Source organism: Patagioenas fasciata, chromosome Z, assembly GCF_037038585.1.
Source record: "Patagioenas fasciata isolate bPatFas1 chromosome Z, bPatFas1.hap1, whole genome shotgun sequence".
NCBI classification, from domain to species: domain Eukaryota; kingdom Metazoa; phylum Chordata; class Aves; order Columbiformes; family Columbidae; genus Patagioenas; species Patagioenas fasciata.
The window spans coordinates 55602856-55620637 of NC_092560.1; the positions used below are offsets into that span (position 1 = coordinate 55602856).

Here is a 17782-nt window from a genome sequence, read left to right on the forward strand (position 1 = left end):
TAGGAATACCCTTTTGTAACAGCTTTGGCACAGACTACAGGGTAAAAAAGACTGTCCTGCCAAGTAAAGATTCTACCAGTTTCTGAGCAATTCTCATTTATTAATCAACAACTGTCATTTGGGACACATAACACACCTCTAAGTAGTCAGTTTCTGTAAGTTCATAGCTGTAAACCAGGGGTGTCAAACTCAGGTATAAATGCAGCTACAATCCTAAAATTACATTTGGCCCTTTGAAGGTAACTGCGAGGTTGAAGTGGCACCTGGTGAAAACGAGTTTGAGACCCCTGCTGTAAATAGTTATGTTTAAAAGTACCACAGGGAATTCTGCACAGAAAAACAGGTATTAAAATTGCCATAGACAAGTGTTCTCAACCTTGTGATCCCAATACAGCAGCAACTAGATGAATGGCATGCATTACAAAGTCACCTTTGAAAGAACTACCAAAAAGCCATTCCTTAACAACCTCATAGCCTGCAAAACAATTAATCTAGACATTTAGTTAAAAGTATGACTTATGTGACCCTACCATAAACCCTTGTTAAAGTACTCAGAATTAGAATTGGAACTCAGAACAATTAGCCTTAAAATATCAACTTCAGGTACTTTCTTTTTTCTACTTTACCAAGACAAATTCATCTAAACAGCAACTTCATATTATATATTATTCTTTTGATACCTGCTCCCCTCCCCCAAATAAACCTCTCATTTCTCATATGTCAGTGTTTACTAATAAGCCTCCAGTCTAAATTTCTTCCCAATGTTAAGAGGCTATTAGAATACAAGTACATGTGTAATGCTGTTCTAGCACTCCAATGATGGTTTTCAAACTCTGAAAAGAAGTGCTGTATTGTTTTGAAAATAAAAAGTTTGAATCCTTGCTTATTTGTAAAGCTTGCTGGAACTCAAAGTCTGAGTGATCTCTAGCATCTATTACAACAATGATTACAGAGACACTCTCTAGCACCTCTCATACATGTTAACCCTCTAGCACCTGCCTCACGGCAGGTGACAATGGGTTTCCAAATAATCTTCTGAATCAGCTCTGCAATTGTACTGAAAAGTAATAGTGAAAAAAACCTAACAAAAGTGAAGGAGATGACACAACTTAATATATTACAGAACTCAAATTTAGTATTTTTTTAATGGAGCTGCCAGATTTTCCCAATGCTAGGAGCTAAAGGAAAAGGCTACCAAATGCACTGCAACTTTGGTACAGAATTATTTTGATTTCAGAAGTATTATAATTCCACACTTTCTAGTAAAACTTCAGTGAAACTGATCAGCTTCATATGTAGTCTTGCCATTAGACAGGAAACTAACTGAAGCACCTCTGCTGCCTATCTACCAATGTGGCAGTACACTCTCCCCGCACCCAGCCTCCCCCACAGGGAACTGATGTGGCAGCTGCATCTGTGCACAGCCCCCTCTTCCTTCAGTGGGGCAGTTAATGGCTCTTATTGTGAGACCCAGGCCAGAGTCCTTAGGAGAGAGGAGGGGGTGCACCAGCCACAGTAGTGGCGTGCAGAGGTGCACGTACCCACCGTATGGGGCTTGTGGCAGAATGCAAACCCCCCTCTCTCCCCCCACCTCCTTCAATATGGAGGGAGTAGGCACATCTCCCTGTCTCTGCTACTTGAGGCTGACGGCTTCTTTTGTTTGGCCCAGAGCACCCTGGCTAGGGCCATTAGGAGAAGGGAGTGCCGAGGCGCCAGTGAGCCGCTGGGCGCCTGTGACCAGTGTGGGGGGTGTTTGGAGGCTTCAGGGGCGCCCCACACACGGTGTGGGGGTGCAGAGAAGCTTCTAGAATGCCTACAGTCAGGTCTGATCAGCCAATAAAAACGGGACTCTCGTCGAGACTGAGCCAGTTGTTGCCGGTCTCTCGGAGCTACGAGCAAGATTCTGCTGCTGAGACCCCTCCTCCCCGGGATGGAGACCCCGCTTGCCTTGCCGCCACGTGCGTAAGTGAAACACTCGCACAATTGCGAGTGTATTATAAATTTACACTCGCGGAATCGCGAGTGTACGCTTTACCTTTATCTCTCTAAGAATAATCCAGAAACCGGATTCAGGCAAGTGTGTACTCCTCTGGGACTCGAGGGTGGTTCCAGCATAGTTTTGGGTGAAGCCACGTGTATGTACTCTGTGGACCGCCTGTTGTACTAGTTGTTACCCCTTAATAATTTTCCTCAACTGATACCCGAACCTATATTTAAGTCACTTTTGGAGTCTTAAAACCCTGTTTCTCACTGGTTTAATAAAAGTTGTTTTGGACCCTGTTGTCCCTTAAATCAGCCTCGGGGTGCCTCCGTGACAATTTTGGCGCAGCGAGCAGGGTATCAGATATGGAGGAATTATTTAGAGGGTTGTTTAATGTCTCTGCAGTAACCTGGGGTCTTGCCGTAATGTGGATCGCGGTGTGTTTCAGTTTGGGTGTTTGCTTAAAGGTAGCACAGGATTTGTGTAAAATTAAGCAGCGAATGGAGGAAAACCTTTCGCGGGAAAGTGAAAAGTTTGACTCTCTGATACAGGACTTTTCTCGGCAAAGCATACGGTCGGATTTGTTAGAACAGAGATTTGGCTTGTTAGAACAGAAACTTGTTTTTTTGGAACAAAAACTTGAGTTTTTGTTAATTAATATGAGAACTTCCTCTAGCGTCTCCCCAGTTCAGGTGTGCCCCTCGGCCCCCCCGTTTCTCGACAAAGATACTGATTCTGAAAACAGTGTTGATGAAGGGGGGGTAGAAACAAAGGACGTGCGTCCTCTTATTAGAACTGAAACACATACGGATGGACGAGGCAAAAATCCACGCACGGCTACCCATAGCACGCCATATTCAGGACTGGAGCTAGGAGAGTTACAAACTAGATTCTCACGCAAGCCGGGCGAGACAGAGACTGAATATCTTTGGCGCGTTTCACTTACCGGGGGTGATAGGATATTATTGAGTAAGGACGAGGCCACAGGCTTCTGGGGCCCAGGGGTATTTTTAAGTGATGGTCCGGATGGTAATCAGTCCATCACATCTCGTGTAGCTTACTGGGCTGGCGGTATAGATCCCAGGGAACGTGGGGAGCCAGTTGCAATTGTTGTAAAAGGCTTATCAGATCTTGCTGAGGGAGTTCAAAAGGCGGCTTGTATACAAGCAATGTATGAAAAGGGCCGGGAGTCCCCCCCTATAGCGGCGCCGGTGGATCCGGTCCACCTTCGGCTGCTTATTAAAGGATTACCGGATGCCTTAAAAATATATGTCCAGTCCCTTAAGGAGAAAATTCAGGGGACTATTGATCGTAATAAGCAAAATCCCCGAAGTCCTCCTGAACATGTATTAACCTGGGCGGAAATTTTACACAATGTGGTTACACATGGGCGCGAGATGGGGTGGGTAGACCCGAGCGGCGGCCCGTGCAGAAGCCGGACGGTCCGGAAGACGAGCCGAGCCGAGCCTCTTCAGAGGCCGCCCCCCCCGTCCCAGAAACCGGAGCGTTTTGGCTGCCGGTCAGATCAGAGCAGCAGCTTGCAGCAGAGCAGCCTCTGGCGCCGCGCGGCTGCTCTGGGTGTGCCCCGAACACTGCTATATAAGCTTTCCACCGAGCACCTACAGGAGCTGGTGGAATACTTAGAGGGAAGATCAGAGAACAAAGAGGAGGCACCGGTAACCGTCCCCCTCCCTGAGGACAAGCGAAACATTAACCCTTTCGTATCCTCACAAAGGGAGCCAAAAAAACTAGTAGAAGCGGATGGGAAGCAGGACCGCCCCACCCGCTTTGTATTTTCTTGCCAATGGTCCAGTGATAAAGAACCATACATACATATCCCCGTTGGTCCAAGGCGAATAAGTGTGAAATTTCTAATTGACACAGGCGCACAAATCAGTGTTTTGAACAGGCGGCAAGCTGACAAACTTGGGATTAAACCATCAAGGAAAGCCATCAATATAGTAGGGGTAACAGGTGTAGCAGAGAGATGTCCTTTAGCTCGAACCCACCTTTTGCAACCTGGGGAAAAACGGACAACAGCTGTGGAAGTTGCCCTGAGTCCTTATAAGGCAAACATATTGGGATTTGATATTTTGGCAGGTAGACGGTGGTGCTTACCTAATGGGGAGATTTGGAGCTTTGGAAGCCACAGAGCGGAGGTAGCCCGTATTAGAATATTGCCACTTACCTCTGCACCCTTGCAGTTCGAAAGAACTACTGACGTTAGGATTTTGCAACTTGCTCCTGCTCTACCCACATCTACAATAACCTGTACTCCACAGTACCCCCTGCCAAATGCAGCAAAACGGGGCATTACGGAGGTTATTAATGATCTTGAAAAAAGACAAATAATTAGCCGCACCCATTCTCCCTATAATTCTCCAGTTTGGCCCGTTCGCAAGCCTGATGGGCGATGGCGCCTAACTATTGATTATCGAAAACTGAATAGTAACACTGCACCACTAACAGCTGCCGTCCCAAACATAGCCTCAGTGGTGACTGTAATACAAGCAGCAGCCCACCCATGGATGGCTGCTTTAGATGTTAAAGATATGTTCTTCATGATTCCCCTAAGGGAAGAAGACAAGCCACAATTTGCTTTTACCTGGGAAGGGAAGCAATACACTTTTAATCGGCTTCCTCAGGGGTACAAACACTCTCCTACTATTGCCCACGATGCCCTTGCTGCACTCATTGACACTGTACAGGTACCCTCAGGCATTTGCATATATCAATATATAGATGACATCTTAGTGGGTGGAAACAATAAGGAACAGGTGGGGCAAGTAGCAGAAACTCTTTGGAATTTATTAACACAGAACGGATTAGATATTCCACCGTCCAAGTGCCAGGGTCCCAGCCAGGAAGTTAAATTCCTAGGGGCTTGGTGGATAGGAGGAGCCATAGCAGTGCCTGATGATGTTCTGGCTACTATAGACAAGGGACACACCCCAAACAGCAAAGCGGACCTACAATGCCTGTTGGGTACATTAGGGTACTGGAGAAAACATATCCCAGGATTCTCAGTGATTGCCCGTCCCCTATATGACCTACTCCGAAAAAACAAGAAATGGAATTGGACTCTACAACATACAGAGGCCCTTAATGTTCTAAAAGATGAACTTAAAACCTATCAGAAATTGGGCCCACTACATCCACAAGACCCATTGAGAGTGGAATGGGGGTTTGCAGAACATGCCTCCTATTGTGCCATATTCCAAAGGGGTCCAACAGGGCCAGCTAGACCTTTGTTGTTCTCTTCCACCGCATTTAAGGGAGCTGAACAACGATATTCGGAGTGGGAGAAGGGGCTTCTCTCACTTACCCGAGCAGTTAAGGAGGCAGAGAAACTGTGTACGTCACAGGAAGTTATTGTACAAGGCCCTTTCCCTCTGTTGAATTCAATCCTTAAAGGGTTACCGCCCCCTGAGGGGGTGGCACAGAAAGCAACAGTACGAAAATGGTACGCCTATTTAGAGGGAGTTAGCCAATTGTTACTACTAAAGGAGGGTTCTGTAAAAGTTTCAAAACTTCAACAACCTGTGAACGCTGATCCGGTCCTGTTGAGCCTGCCTTATAAACCCTCTCCTATTAAAGAAGCACCTAAGCTAACTCAGGACTCAGACACACAAGGAGTCTGGTTCACTGATGCATCAGCCCATCGGGTAGGGACAAACTGGCAGTACAAGGCAGCAGCATTGGAGATTGCTACTGGAAAAAGAATAACAGAGGAGGGGGAAGGTAGTGCTCAAGTAGGAGAACTGCGTGCTCTTTTATTAGCAGCAGAAGGAGGAGCCTCCGTGATTTACACTGATTCCTATGCAACCTATAAGGGTGCCACTGAATGGATATGCCAATGGGAATCTAACCAATGGGAAGTAAATCGCACCAGAGTGTGGAGAGCTGAAGATTGGCAAAGACTATTAGAAATTGGCAGGTCACGACCTTTGAGTGTGGGTTGGGTAAAAGGACATGCAAAGGATGGAACCCTCGCTGCCAAATGGAATCAACAAGCTGACTTTCTAGCCCAGATCAGGCTGGCTGAAAGCATACCAGAGGAGTGGGCACGGTTAGCTGAATGGTTACACCTTAAGCGAGGCCATTCTGGAAAAGCAGATCTTTATTACGAATGCCGATCCCGGGGTTGGCCAGTGTCCATGGGAATATGTGAAGCAATTCTCACAGCCTGTCCACAATGTCGGATCAGACTTAAAGCTGATCACCCAAATCAGGCCCCGGCCCTACATATCAGGCAGGACAAGACTCTCTGGAGCACGTGGCAAATTGACTATGTCGGGCCACTGAGACCCTCTAATGGAAAGAAATACATCCTGGTGGGGGTAGAGGTAGTATCAGGATTATCAATGGCCACTGCTGTCAACACGGCCACTGGAGATCAAACCGTGCAAGCGCTGTGTGGGTGGTTTGGTATCCTACCCACTCCTGAGAATATCCAGAGTGATAATGGCACACACTTTTCAGCTGCCGTGGTTCAAGACTGGGCTAAGGGAGAAGGTATTAAGTGGGTGTTTCATACACCATACTATCCCCAAGCCAATGGGATCGTGGAACGAACCAATGGTTTGATTAAGAAGTATGCAGATGTATCACGACACAACTGGGACAAGCGATTAGCACAAGCTGTCTTCCTTGTCAATAACCGCTGGGGAAGCTATGGGAGCCCCAAAATCAGGGCGTTCTGTCCTGAAAAGCCATTGACAGACAGCAACTTGACAACCAACACAGAGGAAGAGCATTCCTCAAAAATACAAGTGGGCCAGCCTGTCATGGTGAAATTACCATCTATTGGTATTGTACCCATGACTCTAGCAAAACCCAGAGGGTTATATGCCTGGGAAGCCCTTGATGAGAATGGGAAAACCCACCGTATTAGTGCTCGGTGGATAGTTCCAGACTACTAACCCTGAAAGCCCGGTTCCTCCTCGAGGACCGAGGTCTGTTCTTGTGTTTTCTTGCAGGGCAAAGGACAATGACGGGGTGGAAGAGGATCCAGATGCCTTGGAAACGAAACGACACCAGCAATGATGGGGTGGAAAGGGATCCAGCTATCACCAGCAAGAGATGGAAGAGAATCCAGATGCAAGGGCTGCAGAGAAGCCATGAAGCTTCTAGACTGCCCACAGCCAGACCTGACCAGACTATAAAAGGGGACTTTCTGCCGACGACCATTTGTGGCCTTCTTAGAGCTGTGGGTCTGTATGCCAGAAGCCTTCCCTTCGGCAGGATCGCTGCCTAAATTAACCCTCTGGGATTGGGACAGCCTCACCGCCTCATTTGGGTGAGTGATAACTTACTAGATATATCTTTGTATTTTCCTCACTGGATCAGCAAGTGTATTCCGTGCTTACATGTAAGCACGTGTAGTTTCCTTGCTTATACTGCAAGCGTACTTTCCTTGCCAGACTCAGGCAAGCATATATCCTTAATACAATCCCTCATTAGACATGTGAGTGTATTTTCCTGGAGTCAGGGACATCTCTGGCATTGTTTATTGTGAGTGTGTGTATGCAAGCTGTGGATGTCCATTATTCTTATTTTGCTGTGCCCCAAATAATCTCCTCAAGTTGATATCTGAACCTGTATTTTATGTTACTGGAGTGCTAACTGATTGTACAAACCCTGTTTCTAATTGGTTTCACAACTTTCCTGGACAGAATAAAAGCCTGGTTTGGACCTGGTTGTCCACCTAGAACTAATTTTGGGGCCCCACCATGACAACCAACATATGTTCTATCAGGACAAGTGAGGAATGGTAAAAAACTCTGTTTAGTTTACTGCAACAAGCAGAATCTCATCCCTCACAGTTCAAATCAGCAGCACTGTAATGCAGTAGGGACTGTTGCAGCATGATTAATGCTTGCTGCTAGAAGTAGCATCTAGTATCTGTAAGCCAAATAGAACTTAAGAGTCTTCAGACTTAATTAAGGAGCTAAACCACTAATTTGTTTTCATTCTTGTAAAAAATATTTCAAGTAAATTAAAGCATTTCCTGCAACAATAATAGATTTGCTTTTCTTTCACTCTATGTTTTTGGAACTTGTATTCAGAACTAAAAAAAAAAAAAAAAAAAACAAAAAAACAAAACAAAAAAAACCAAATTAAATGGCTTGGTATAATTAGTCTGATGACAATATTAGACAATTAGCTGCCGTCTTAGCTGAAAAAGCAAGCAAAATCATAAGTATGGAAGAATAGTAAGCAGTGTTCTTTATTCACTGTACTTTCATTATGGAAAAATTATAATAGTAACTGTCATAGTTTAACCTGAGCTAGCAATACAACCACGATAGCCGCTCACTCACCCTTTCCCTCTCCCTCCCCCCAATAATGGAGAGAATCAAAAGGGAAGGAAAAAACTTGGACTGAGATAAACACAGCTTAATAAAACAACAAAATACTAATACACTAATAGTAAATATATATATAAAATAGAAATAAAAGGCAATTTCAAACAAATTCTGTCCACACTGAGCAGCCAATCCCAGGAATCAATGCCTGGTCCCAACAGCTGATGCCAAAGAGAAAAGAAAGAGGAAAAATGCAGAAAGGCTCAGAGGCCTCTGCAAAACAGCAAAAGGCCGAACCAAACATCCCGAACCAAATTCCTGCAGCTGTGCCCCAGAACAAGCAAGAGCGAGAATGCCCAAAAGAGCAAGAGAGAGAGACCAGAAGCTCCCAATTCTCATTAAATATGAAGCCTGATGCCAATGGGATGGAATACTCTCATTGATCAGTCTGGATGTCAGTCAAGCTCTGCCCCATCCCTTCCCCCTTCCTCAATGCCTCACACCTGTGGGCAGAGCACTCAGAATGTCCTTGGCTCTCAGACGAGAGCAATTAAAAACATTAACTCTGTGCTGGGATGTTATCTGCTTGTTCTCAAACTAAGTCCAAATAATGAGCATGCTAGCTGTGAAAAAGAAAGGTTTCTAACTGCATGAAGAAAATTAACTCATTCTCAGTCAAACCAGCACACTGGTATAAGATAAAACACGCACGATATTTTCAGTATTCTATTTGCTTTTTGGAGGAAAAATCATCCTCTTGAAAACTGAGTCTCCAGCGTGCTAAGCACTGAGCATCCAATATCAGGCCAGTATGAAACACAGCTGTATCAATATTAATGCTGGCTGCATTGTCACTAAATACGGGGTCAGGGACTATAGTTTTGCATATAAGTATGTATGTTGAGTTCTTAGATGTGTGGCTAGAGTATTCTTTAATTAAACTCTTCCTGATTCTGAGAAGAGCAGAACACACCTATTTTCCAATAAGAATAAAAAAACACAAACACACACAAAAACAAAAGACAAAACACAAAAAAACAGTCAAAAAAAACTTCAACCAACCAAACAATAAAAACCCAATACCCAACCAATCAACCAACTAACGAAAAAACCTAGAAAATTCAAAGAGCTTCTTATTCAAAACAGCTACAGGCAGGAAACAAAAGTTCGGCAGGGAAATACACTTTACTGAAACGTGCTTCACGCTGCTCCATGAAACCCTGATTTGACTAGCTTTTGAATCTGCTTACTTTACAAACTGATATTGAAAACATGAGAGTCTACCTTGGGGCTGGACTGAAGAAACTCATCTTCCACCTAGGTAGTTGTAAACAGCAATTTGAAGCAGAAAAGCTTGTATTAAAGCATTTACAGAAAAAAAAAACCACAAACATTTCCCATCCATTCAAACTCTAATTGTCAGCATCAATGGCAATCTGCAGAATTATCAGTTGCGTGAACCAGTATTTATGAGGTGGATCTCTTTTCTCAACATCTTATGGCAACACTACAGTCAAAAATCACACTTTTTTCAATAACCAATTACATATTATTCTGTACTAACCAGTGACCTACTCACTACAAGCTATAACACAAGCCAATGGAATGGCATTAGAATGCAAAAACAGTGACGCCAGAACAGTTCTTCCATTACGACTGTATTCATCAACACTGTACCGGTGCCTTGTATCATTTAGGAGGGAAGAATTATACAGGTCATTAACCAATGTGCCCTGCTTTTCATGTTGCCTGGTATGTTTGCAGTGAAGGTAGTCCATAGCAAATCTAACAAGTGTAAATTCCTAAATACATGTCCAAACTACTGAAGGCAACCTGTAACTGGAAAAATAGAATTTCTGAAAGAAAGGTATTAAAACTTTAGTGAGCCAAAGAGAAATAAAATCTGAGTATACCCAACGCAAACCAAGAACATGAAAGCACTAAATTTAAATTCACTTTATGTTTTTCAAATCTGATTAACAAACCAAACATACCTCTCTCCCTACAGATATATAGGCATATTGATCCCTATTGATGAAGATATATACATATGACATATATATATATATGTCAGAAGATTAACCAAAACCACTAAGGATAGATATTTTAATTGTGCAAGCACATGGACTTCAATTTAAGCCTGCAAGCTAAAAGAAATCTAACCAAATTTAAGAGCTCAGAGATGCTTTTAAGAGTAACTGAATTATAGAACTATCTAGCATATTTTTAAATCTGAAATTGAGAGACACTAGGAATTTCTCTTAAGGTATTACTAACAGTAGAAGAATATGCAAGAGTTTGTGTCATTTTCTTTTTTTTTTTTTAGAAAGGAACCATATATTGATTCGTATTTAAAAGAAAAGTCTTCTCACAAACCAAAAGCATCCAGTGGCTTTAAAAAAAACCCCAAATTCAAACAAACTATCAAAAGCCATTCGAACTCTTTTCCACTCCTACAAAAAGGAATAAAGACATTGAGGTGTCGGAGTGACTTCAGAGAAGGGCACTGAAGCTGGTGAGGGGTATGGAGCACAAGTCTGATGAGGAGCAGTTGAGGGAGCTGGGGCTGTTCAGTCTGGAGAAAAGGAGTCTGAGGGGAGACCTTATCGCTGTCTACAACTACGTGAAAGGGGGTTGTAGCATGGAGGGTGTTGATCTCTTATCCGAAAGTAGCAAGTGATAGGACAAGAGGAAATGGCCTCAAGTTGCAACAGGGGAGGTTTAGATGGCATATCGGGGAAAAATTTCCACATGGAAAGAGTCATCAAGTATTTGTAAAGGCTGCCCAGGGAAGTGGTTGAGTCATCATCCCTGGAGGGGTTTAAAAGACAGGTAGACGTGGCACTTAGGGACATGGTCTAGTCGTGGACTTGGTGGTGCTAGGTTTACAGCTGGACTTGACTTTAAAGGTCTTTTCCAACATAATTCTATGATTCTACGTAGGCCAGTTGAAGCAGATGTGCAACAGGGCTACACCTGTCTGCTCAATCACCCAATCCCATATTTAGCAATTACTCAATGCCAAGCAGTTCAAACTCAATTTTATTTGACAGTATTTGTACACTGCAGTTTTCTGTGTGAGGAACCAGTTCTTTGAACTCTTACAATGAAAGTTAAATTATGAAACATTCACAGACAGCGTTGGACAGCAGCACAATTGCATGGTAGCTAATCCAGATATGTTCATCTAAATAAATGCTCCTTCTTAAGACCTCTTGACATTAGAACAAGGTTCCATGCAAGCATCAGGATCACTAGATATTCAGGTAAAACACATGATCGAATATAATAAAGATTGCTTTAAATATGAGAAATTTGGTCTGTCATAACATTTCAGTAAGCTTTAACTCCCTGCATTTTTCAATAAAACCTTTTTATAATGTCTTAATTTTATAATGTTCATATTTTGTGAACAGATGATGTCTGTTCTGGCAACATTTTCCCAAACTTGAAAGAAAAGGAGAAGCATAAATGTTGTGGCTGCAAAACGCGTCATCAAAGCATTTTCCTTTTTGATTCAATTGATGAATTTTCCAAGAACAACAGATGAACCAAATCCAAAGGCAAAGACTTGAATTTTACACAAGTTAATCACAAAATCAGTTTTTCAATTGAGTAACAGATCTAAAACTTACAATTTTTTTCCTTTTGTCTTGTTCTGTGGGAGGTTCCTCATCCTCTGTAGCTTTGGGTTCTTCAAAATGAGACATCAGCATGCAGCTAAGAATGGCAATAAGAATAGTTTTAACATATACTACCATTAAAAATTATTTCAAAGGACTTTTAAAAACACTGGACAGATACGAGGGAGTTTGATGAAAGTCAGGCAATCTGCCAACAAGTTGTTTTTTTTTTCTGAGAACAACGAATTTAAAGAAGCCTGAATGCATGTTCTGTGTCACCTACATTCATGTAACAATCTCAGTTATCCTCCGTATTTTAGCTCAAGTTCTGTCTTAGAAATGCATTTCTGAATACAAAAAACAAGACTACGTGGGTTTAAACAATAAATACAGAAAAACCTACTGTTTCAAACTAGAACTTCCCAGTCTTTCCAAGGAAGTGTTATACAAGCATTCTTTATCCTATTAACATGAAAATCAAAGTGGCAGACATGCATGCAAAACTAGCTGTGATTTCTCATTGCATTCATGTTTTCCTGCAAGATCTTTAACAAGAGGACCTGAAAAATAATTTGGTCACTGCTATTGTTTCTAGACTCTAAAATCTGCAAGACACTGAACAATAATGTTTCAGGTGGTCAGAAATGAGTTAGCTACTCCAGAGTTTTTTCTAGGCAGGTAAAGCAAAGCCTTTAAACTTGTTATTTTTTGTTTTGCTGCACCCTCAACTGGTACACACAAGGAACAGCCATATTTTAATTTTTATTTTTAAAGTAAATATAAAACCAGAAAATATGAAATAAGCAGTTTAAATGCTACTGTTTTTTCTGTCCCTTGTAGCAGTTTGAATGGACTTCTAAAAACATGGGGGAAAGCTATCCTACAGGAGACAAGCTTTCCATTCACTTTACATTCTCTGCACTGGAAGAATACATAAATATTCCATTACTTTATCATTTTTTTCCTAGGAAATCTAGTTTAAAAACAAAAAGGATATAAAAAACATTTGGGTGACAACAACTTGCCACTGCGTATTAGGTATGTTTTATGGCAGGAAGGACACTTAATCCACACAAAGCACAAAGACAGATGCATAATATTGCTCATTTTCAGCCCTGTACTACTGTGCGTTTTAACCGCTGCATTCCACTAGCAGGTGAAATGTTCATGCAGCTAAGTTGAATAACTTGTTTTAAAGTTACCAAAATTAAAAAAAGTTGTGATTTTGTGTAAAAATACTCAAGACTTATTCTGTTTATATATTCAGTATTCTATTGACATATGTTTAGAGCTCCATGAAAGACCTGCTGAACAGCATGGCATAAGGGTCAAATGCTAACAGAGAAGCCCTTTCCTGCAAAGGGATTAGTTATTTCAACATAGTACAGCAAATCTCCTGTCTCCTCATCACATAAACAGTGTGATTTCTTGCAACTCAGCTCCCCTTTCCAGAAAATCTGAGGTCTTTAAAGCCTTCTTGTAATTATTACTACAATACAAGACATAAAAACTAGGAAACCTGGTTGAGTGTAATCCATTTGTGTTCTAAGCCAGGGCACTGTGTAATCATTTTCATAACCTGATCAAAATCTGATCTAAAACCAGAAGAGACCTTTATCTTTGCATTTGTATTTGGAAAGGCTCTTCCAAAATACCCTTGCTCTAACTACAGCAGCTTCTTCAAATTTCTAGTTTAAATGTATTCATGGTCAGCTGATGCTTAAGCCAACAGTGTCACTTAATTTGTACGGTTTTCCCTGTGCATGTTTACCTTCTCTTCATCCGTCAGTGGCTGCAGTTCTATATTACATCAGACTTGATTTTCCTATGCTAAACAAGCATGTTGTTTTAGTCTCTGCTCTACAGTAATTAGATATTATAATAATCAGGAGTAACTAATTTTTTTTTCTGATTATGTTCAGGCTTAAATCATTCTTCTTCAATGTGGAAACCCAGAATAGTGCACACAACTTCAGATGAGTGCTCTCACTTTATTTACTTTCAGATGATGTTGAAATGTGTAACACAAATGTCAGAATCTTTCAAACAGCCCATTCATTATCTGTCCACAGAAATATGTCCTTGGTTCTGTTCGCCTATATTTTATGAAGCAAAAGCAATGTCCAGAGCTTGGAAAAGTGAAGTGACAAGCTCTACAACCCTTCAGGCTTAAAATATGAAATGATATAGAACAAAGTTTTATTTATTTCTCTGTGAGAACTCTTTTGGTAAAGCCACATATTTAGAAATAGAAGAGACTCCGTAATGTTGTCTCCAATAGTAAATAGAACACAATGCCAAAGCCTGTTCTCAGACTTGAGAGTTACATCTTCTATACTGAGAGTTAGGACAAAAAAAACGTACTTTTACAAGCAATTCTTGGGCATAGCTCAGGCTCAGCATGAGTGTGGACCATTCTCAGTGCACACTTGTGTTTGTACCACCTGTTCTAAGTGGAAGAAAACTTAATAGATTGCAGGCAGGCTGTTCTGTGCCAGCTGGCTTCAGTGCCAGCAAACATCCCCAGAAGCAATTAATTAATTAGTTCAGATACAGTCTGTTCCATCACCAGTAATTATCTGAAAGCTAGAAAATGTTTGATTCTTAGCATCCAGGAAATACTGTTATTAGAACATATTGTCTGTAGGGACATGTTGCTTAGCATCTGTTTTTGAAGTCTTGCAAATCTCCATCATTCTAAAACTATGTAATCATTACAAAGAAAAAAAAACATTAAGATCTCTGTCCTGAAAAATCCTTACTAGTCAGGTTTGTGGTGTGTCTTTTTTTTGTTTGCTTCTTGTTGTTTTTTTTTTTGTTGTTGTTGTTTTTTTTTGTTTGGTGTTTTTTTTGTTGTTGTTGTTGTTTTTGTTTTTTGGTGGGTGGCTTTTGTTTGTTCGTTTTTGGCATTGTTGTTTTTGGTGTTGTTGTTTGGGGTTGGTTTGTTTGGTTTTTTTTTACCACAGCTTTGATGGAATACCACCAGTAACCTGGGAGGCAGCAGGAAAGGAATGAGCGTGGTGCTGGGTGGCCATGCAGCCTGAGCACCCTGACACCACCTTCCTGCCACAAATGAAACCTTGCTGCCAGCACTGGAAACTGTCATTTGAGGTATGTTTGTAGCAGCAGGTGTGTTAACTGGAACAACTGGAGGGGAAGAATTGCCCTAGGTTTTCAAGTATTGTACACTAGGTCCATTCAACAAGGCTCAGGCATTTAGAAAAAGATCTAGATTAAACTCCAGATGCCACACTCAAACTCTCAACTACCACCCTATCAACATACAAGCTTGTCCAATTGTAATTTTAGATTGTGAGCAAAAAGCAAACCTAAGCATATGAACATTTTAAGGCATAATTTGGTAGATAAGTTAATAAATAGTATAGAATTATATTGACTGTAATTTGAAGTCCTCTCTCTCCCATTACAATTATTTGTCTTAAGATCAAAAATTTCCTATCTTACTAAAACATTCATTCTTGTGAAAACACAACTCTTATGAGCACATCTTAACTGTCTACAGATTTTTCCAATTAAAACACTACATATACAACAGTACTACGACTGTTGAATCCACAAAAATTAATCAGATTTTCCACTTACTCTTTGTATGTTCCTGTTTCAGGATCTTCAGCCATAACATCATGCAGCCCTTCCACTGAAATGTTGATGATACCACAAAATTTATCTTGGATAACACTGGAAAAGAAAAAAATTTAACTTGGACAACACGGCAAAGAACAGGAAAGTGACTTAGCTAAAGGAACTAAACAGGAAATTTGTTCAGTAACTGTAGAGCACATTTACTAAGCAGTATTTTCATTGCTTACTGCTTAGCTGAACATGCTATTAAGCAGCTAATTCAAATCCTTTTTTTTTTTTCATTAAACAAAGGCTTCAAAAATATGCAAGAAACATCATTCTTAAATAGAATAAAACCTCATGTGCCACTGTTGAAAACCTAGAAATAATTGCAAATGGAATAAAAGAAAAAATACATTAGCACAGGACTCCAGAACTGAGTGGGGAAGGCAGGCTCTGGATAGCAGGGAGGTCAGAATACTGGCTTCTATTTCTAACATATACACACATTTTCTCCCACCATAATTCAATGAAAAAATCTATGCACAAATACTTCAGCAAAGGGTAGCTTGTAAAGATGGTACACTCTGTTTCCTCTGTCCAGCCTTACAACCATTCCTTCACCCTCCTGGCAGTTGTGTGACTCCCCACGGTGGGTGAAAACCATCTGCACCCAGTTCTGCATGAATGGCGAAGCAGGATTTCTCTGCTGAAACACAGGCATCTCCTGCCATATGAAAGACTAGGCTATTTCAGACAACTGCAAACGGTTGGTATCACTCAGGACTTTGAAGAGACAAGCACCTTTTGCCAGCACAAGACGAAGGCCAGACTGGATAGCCCCACAACACCTGAAATGACATCAAACACTAAATTTAAACACTTGCTCCTTCCTTGAGAACTGATGTGCCTGCAGGGTGAGGACACAGAAATATGATCTTCCCATGATGGATAAAGTAGGTGCCACCTTGTTAATGGAAAGCAGCTGTGACTGCTGTTTCTGCTGAATTTCCAGCTACTATGGCTGTAGTGTCAGAGATGTGCTATTGTGGGACTTCCGTGCATCGACTCCTACTCTGTGAACCACCAAAGGGTGAAGACACCCAGGAAGTGAAAAGATGTTCATCTTGGGAAGACTGCAAAAGTTCCAGCTACAGGCAGCAAAGAAACACAAATGGCCTAACTGGTGACGATAAACTACAACTCTTCTCCTGGGACTGCCATTGACAGGAGCATTTTATGACTCCCTGTTTGGAATTTCAGGCTTAATCTTCCCCAAAAGCGGCTGCTGCTGTCTAGTGGGCATAAGTAGACACATCCCATATTTGTTTAAAGGTACTGAACACTAAGGTCCTGTAGTTTGATCCTTTATGTTTGATCACAGATTAATATATTTCTTATATTATTTCATTTCCTTATTTGGGATGAAAACTAAAAAACTGGATGAACTGTAGCTCCTTCAACATTAGTTGTAGCATTTGAAAATCTTCTTGTCAGACATAAACCAAAATTTTATGTATATGACAAAAAGACTTTATATAGCAATGGATGCTTCAGAAGAAAAGTATATCAGGTTAGAATACTAAGCATACAAAAATTTCTTCTAAATTTGTTAAGATTATGATTCAGCTCATGATCATTTTGTTTCCAAAGTATTATTTTTGTTCCCTTTTCTATTCAGCTACTGTTGAACAGCACAATCTGAACTGTATTTTGAAAAATGAAACCTGAAACTCCTAAGTTCCACAAAATAAAAACTGACACAATTTTCAGTCAGTCTGGCTTATTCTAATTATCATTGTCACACATATGCTTTAAAAGAGACTTTCTCCCCTGCCAAGAAGCTTCCCCATCTCATTCAGAACAAAGTATTACACACTGCGAGGCTGAATCTCTGCGGGGTGGTGCAGACAGCGAGCAAACAGCCCAGCAAGCACACAGCACAGCTGGGAATGCCCACGCTGGCTGCTTGGCAGACGGCAGAATGAGCCCTCGGAGATAGGGCTTCTTCACTTGTCAGTGATTTCCACCTAGCACACCTCCCATGAAAGCTCTTCCACCTCATACTTTTTTTGAAACACTTCTCTAGGAAAATGCCATTAGCATGGTTAATATTTTCCAACATGAGAAAGGAAACAGCTGTCCTCAGATTCATGTCAACAGAGCACAAAGGGCATTCAACCAAGAGCAGATGCAAACACTTTGCACCCTGGAGAAATAAACTGTGCACATAGGTCTGCACTATTTAATTAATAATATAGGTTGCTACCTATTACGTGTTAGTTTTA

General features: G+C 41.4%; 2 protein-coding genes across 2 annotated transcripts in view; one reads left to right on the top strand and one right to left on the bottom strand.

Moving 5' to 3' along the window:
• IPO11 (importin 11) overlaps positions 1-17782 on the bottom strand; it is a 93997-nt gene that overhangs the window by 1066 nt on the left and 75149 nt on the right. Inside the window, exons 30-31 of the mRNA XM_065861418.2 lie at positions 15516-15611; positions 11925-12009 (exon numbers count right to left, since the gene is read on the bottom strand). Of these exons, the coding sequence (XP_065717490.1) occupies positions 11925-12009; positions 15516-15611 (181 nt within the window). The remainder of the gene's footprint in view (positions 1-11924; positions 12010-15515; positions 15612-17782) is intronic.
• On the top strand, positions 1563-17256 carry LOC139826506 (uncharacterized). The gene is made up of 3 exons (XM_071802481.1): positions 1563-7280; positions 13835-15023; positions 15538-17256. The coding sequence occupies exon 1, from the start codon at positions 2347-2349 to the stop codon at positions 6901-6903; it is 4557 nt and encodes a 1518-aa protein (XP_071658582.1). The 5' UTR covers positions 1563-2346; the 3' UTR covers positions 6904-7280; positions 13835-15023; positions 15538-17256.

Coding starts and splice junctions, on each gene's coding strand:
- LOC139826506 (XM_071802481.1), top strand. CDS start 2,347: ATGGAGGAATTATTTAGAGGGTTGTTTAATGTCTCTGCAGTAACCTGG.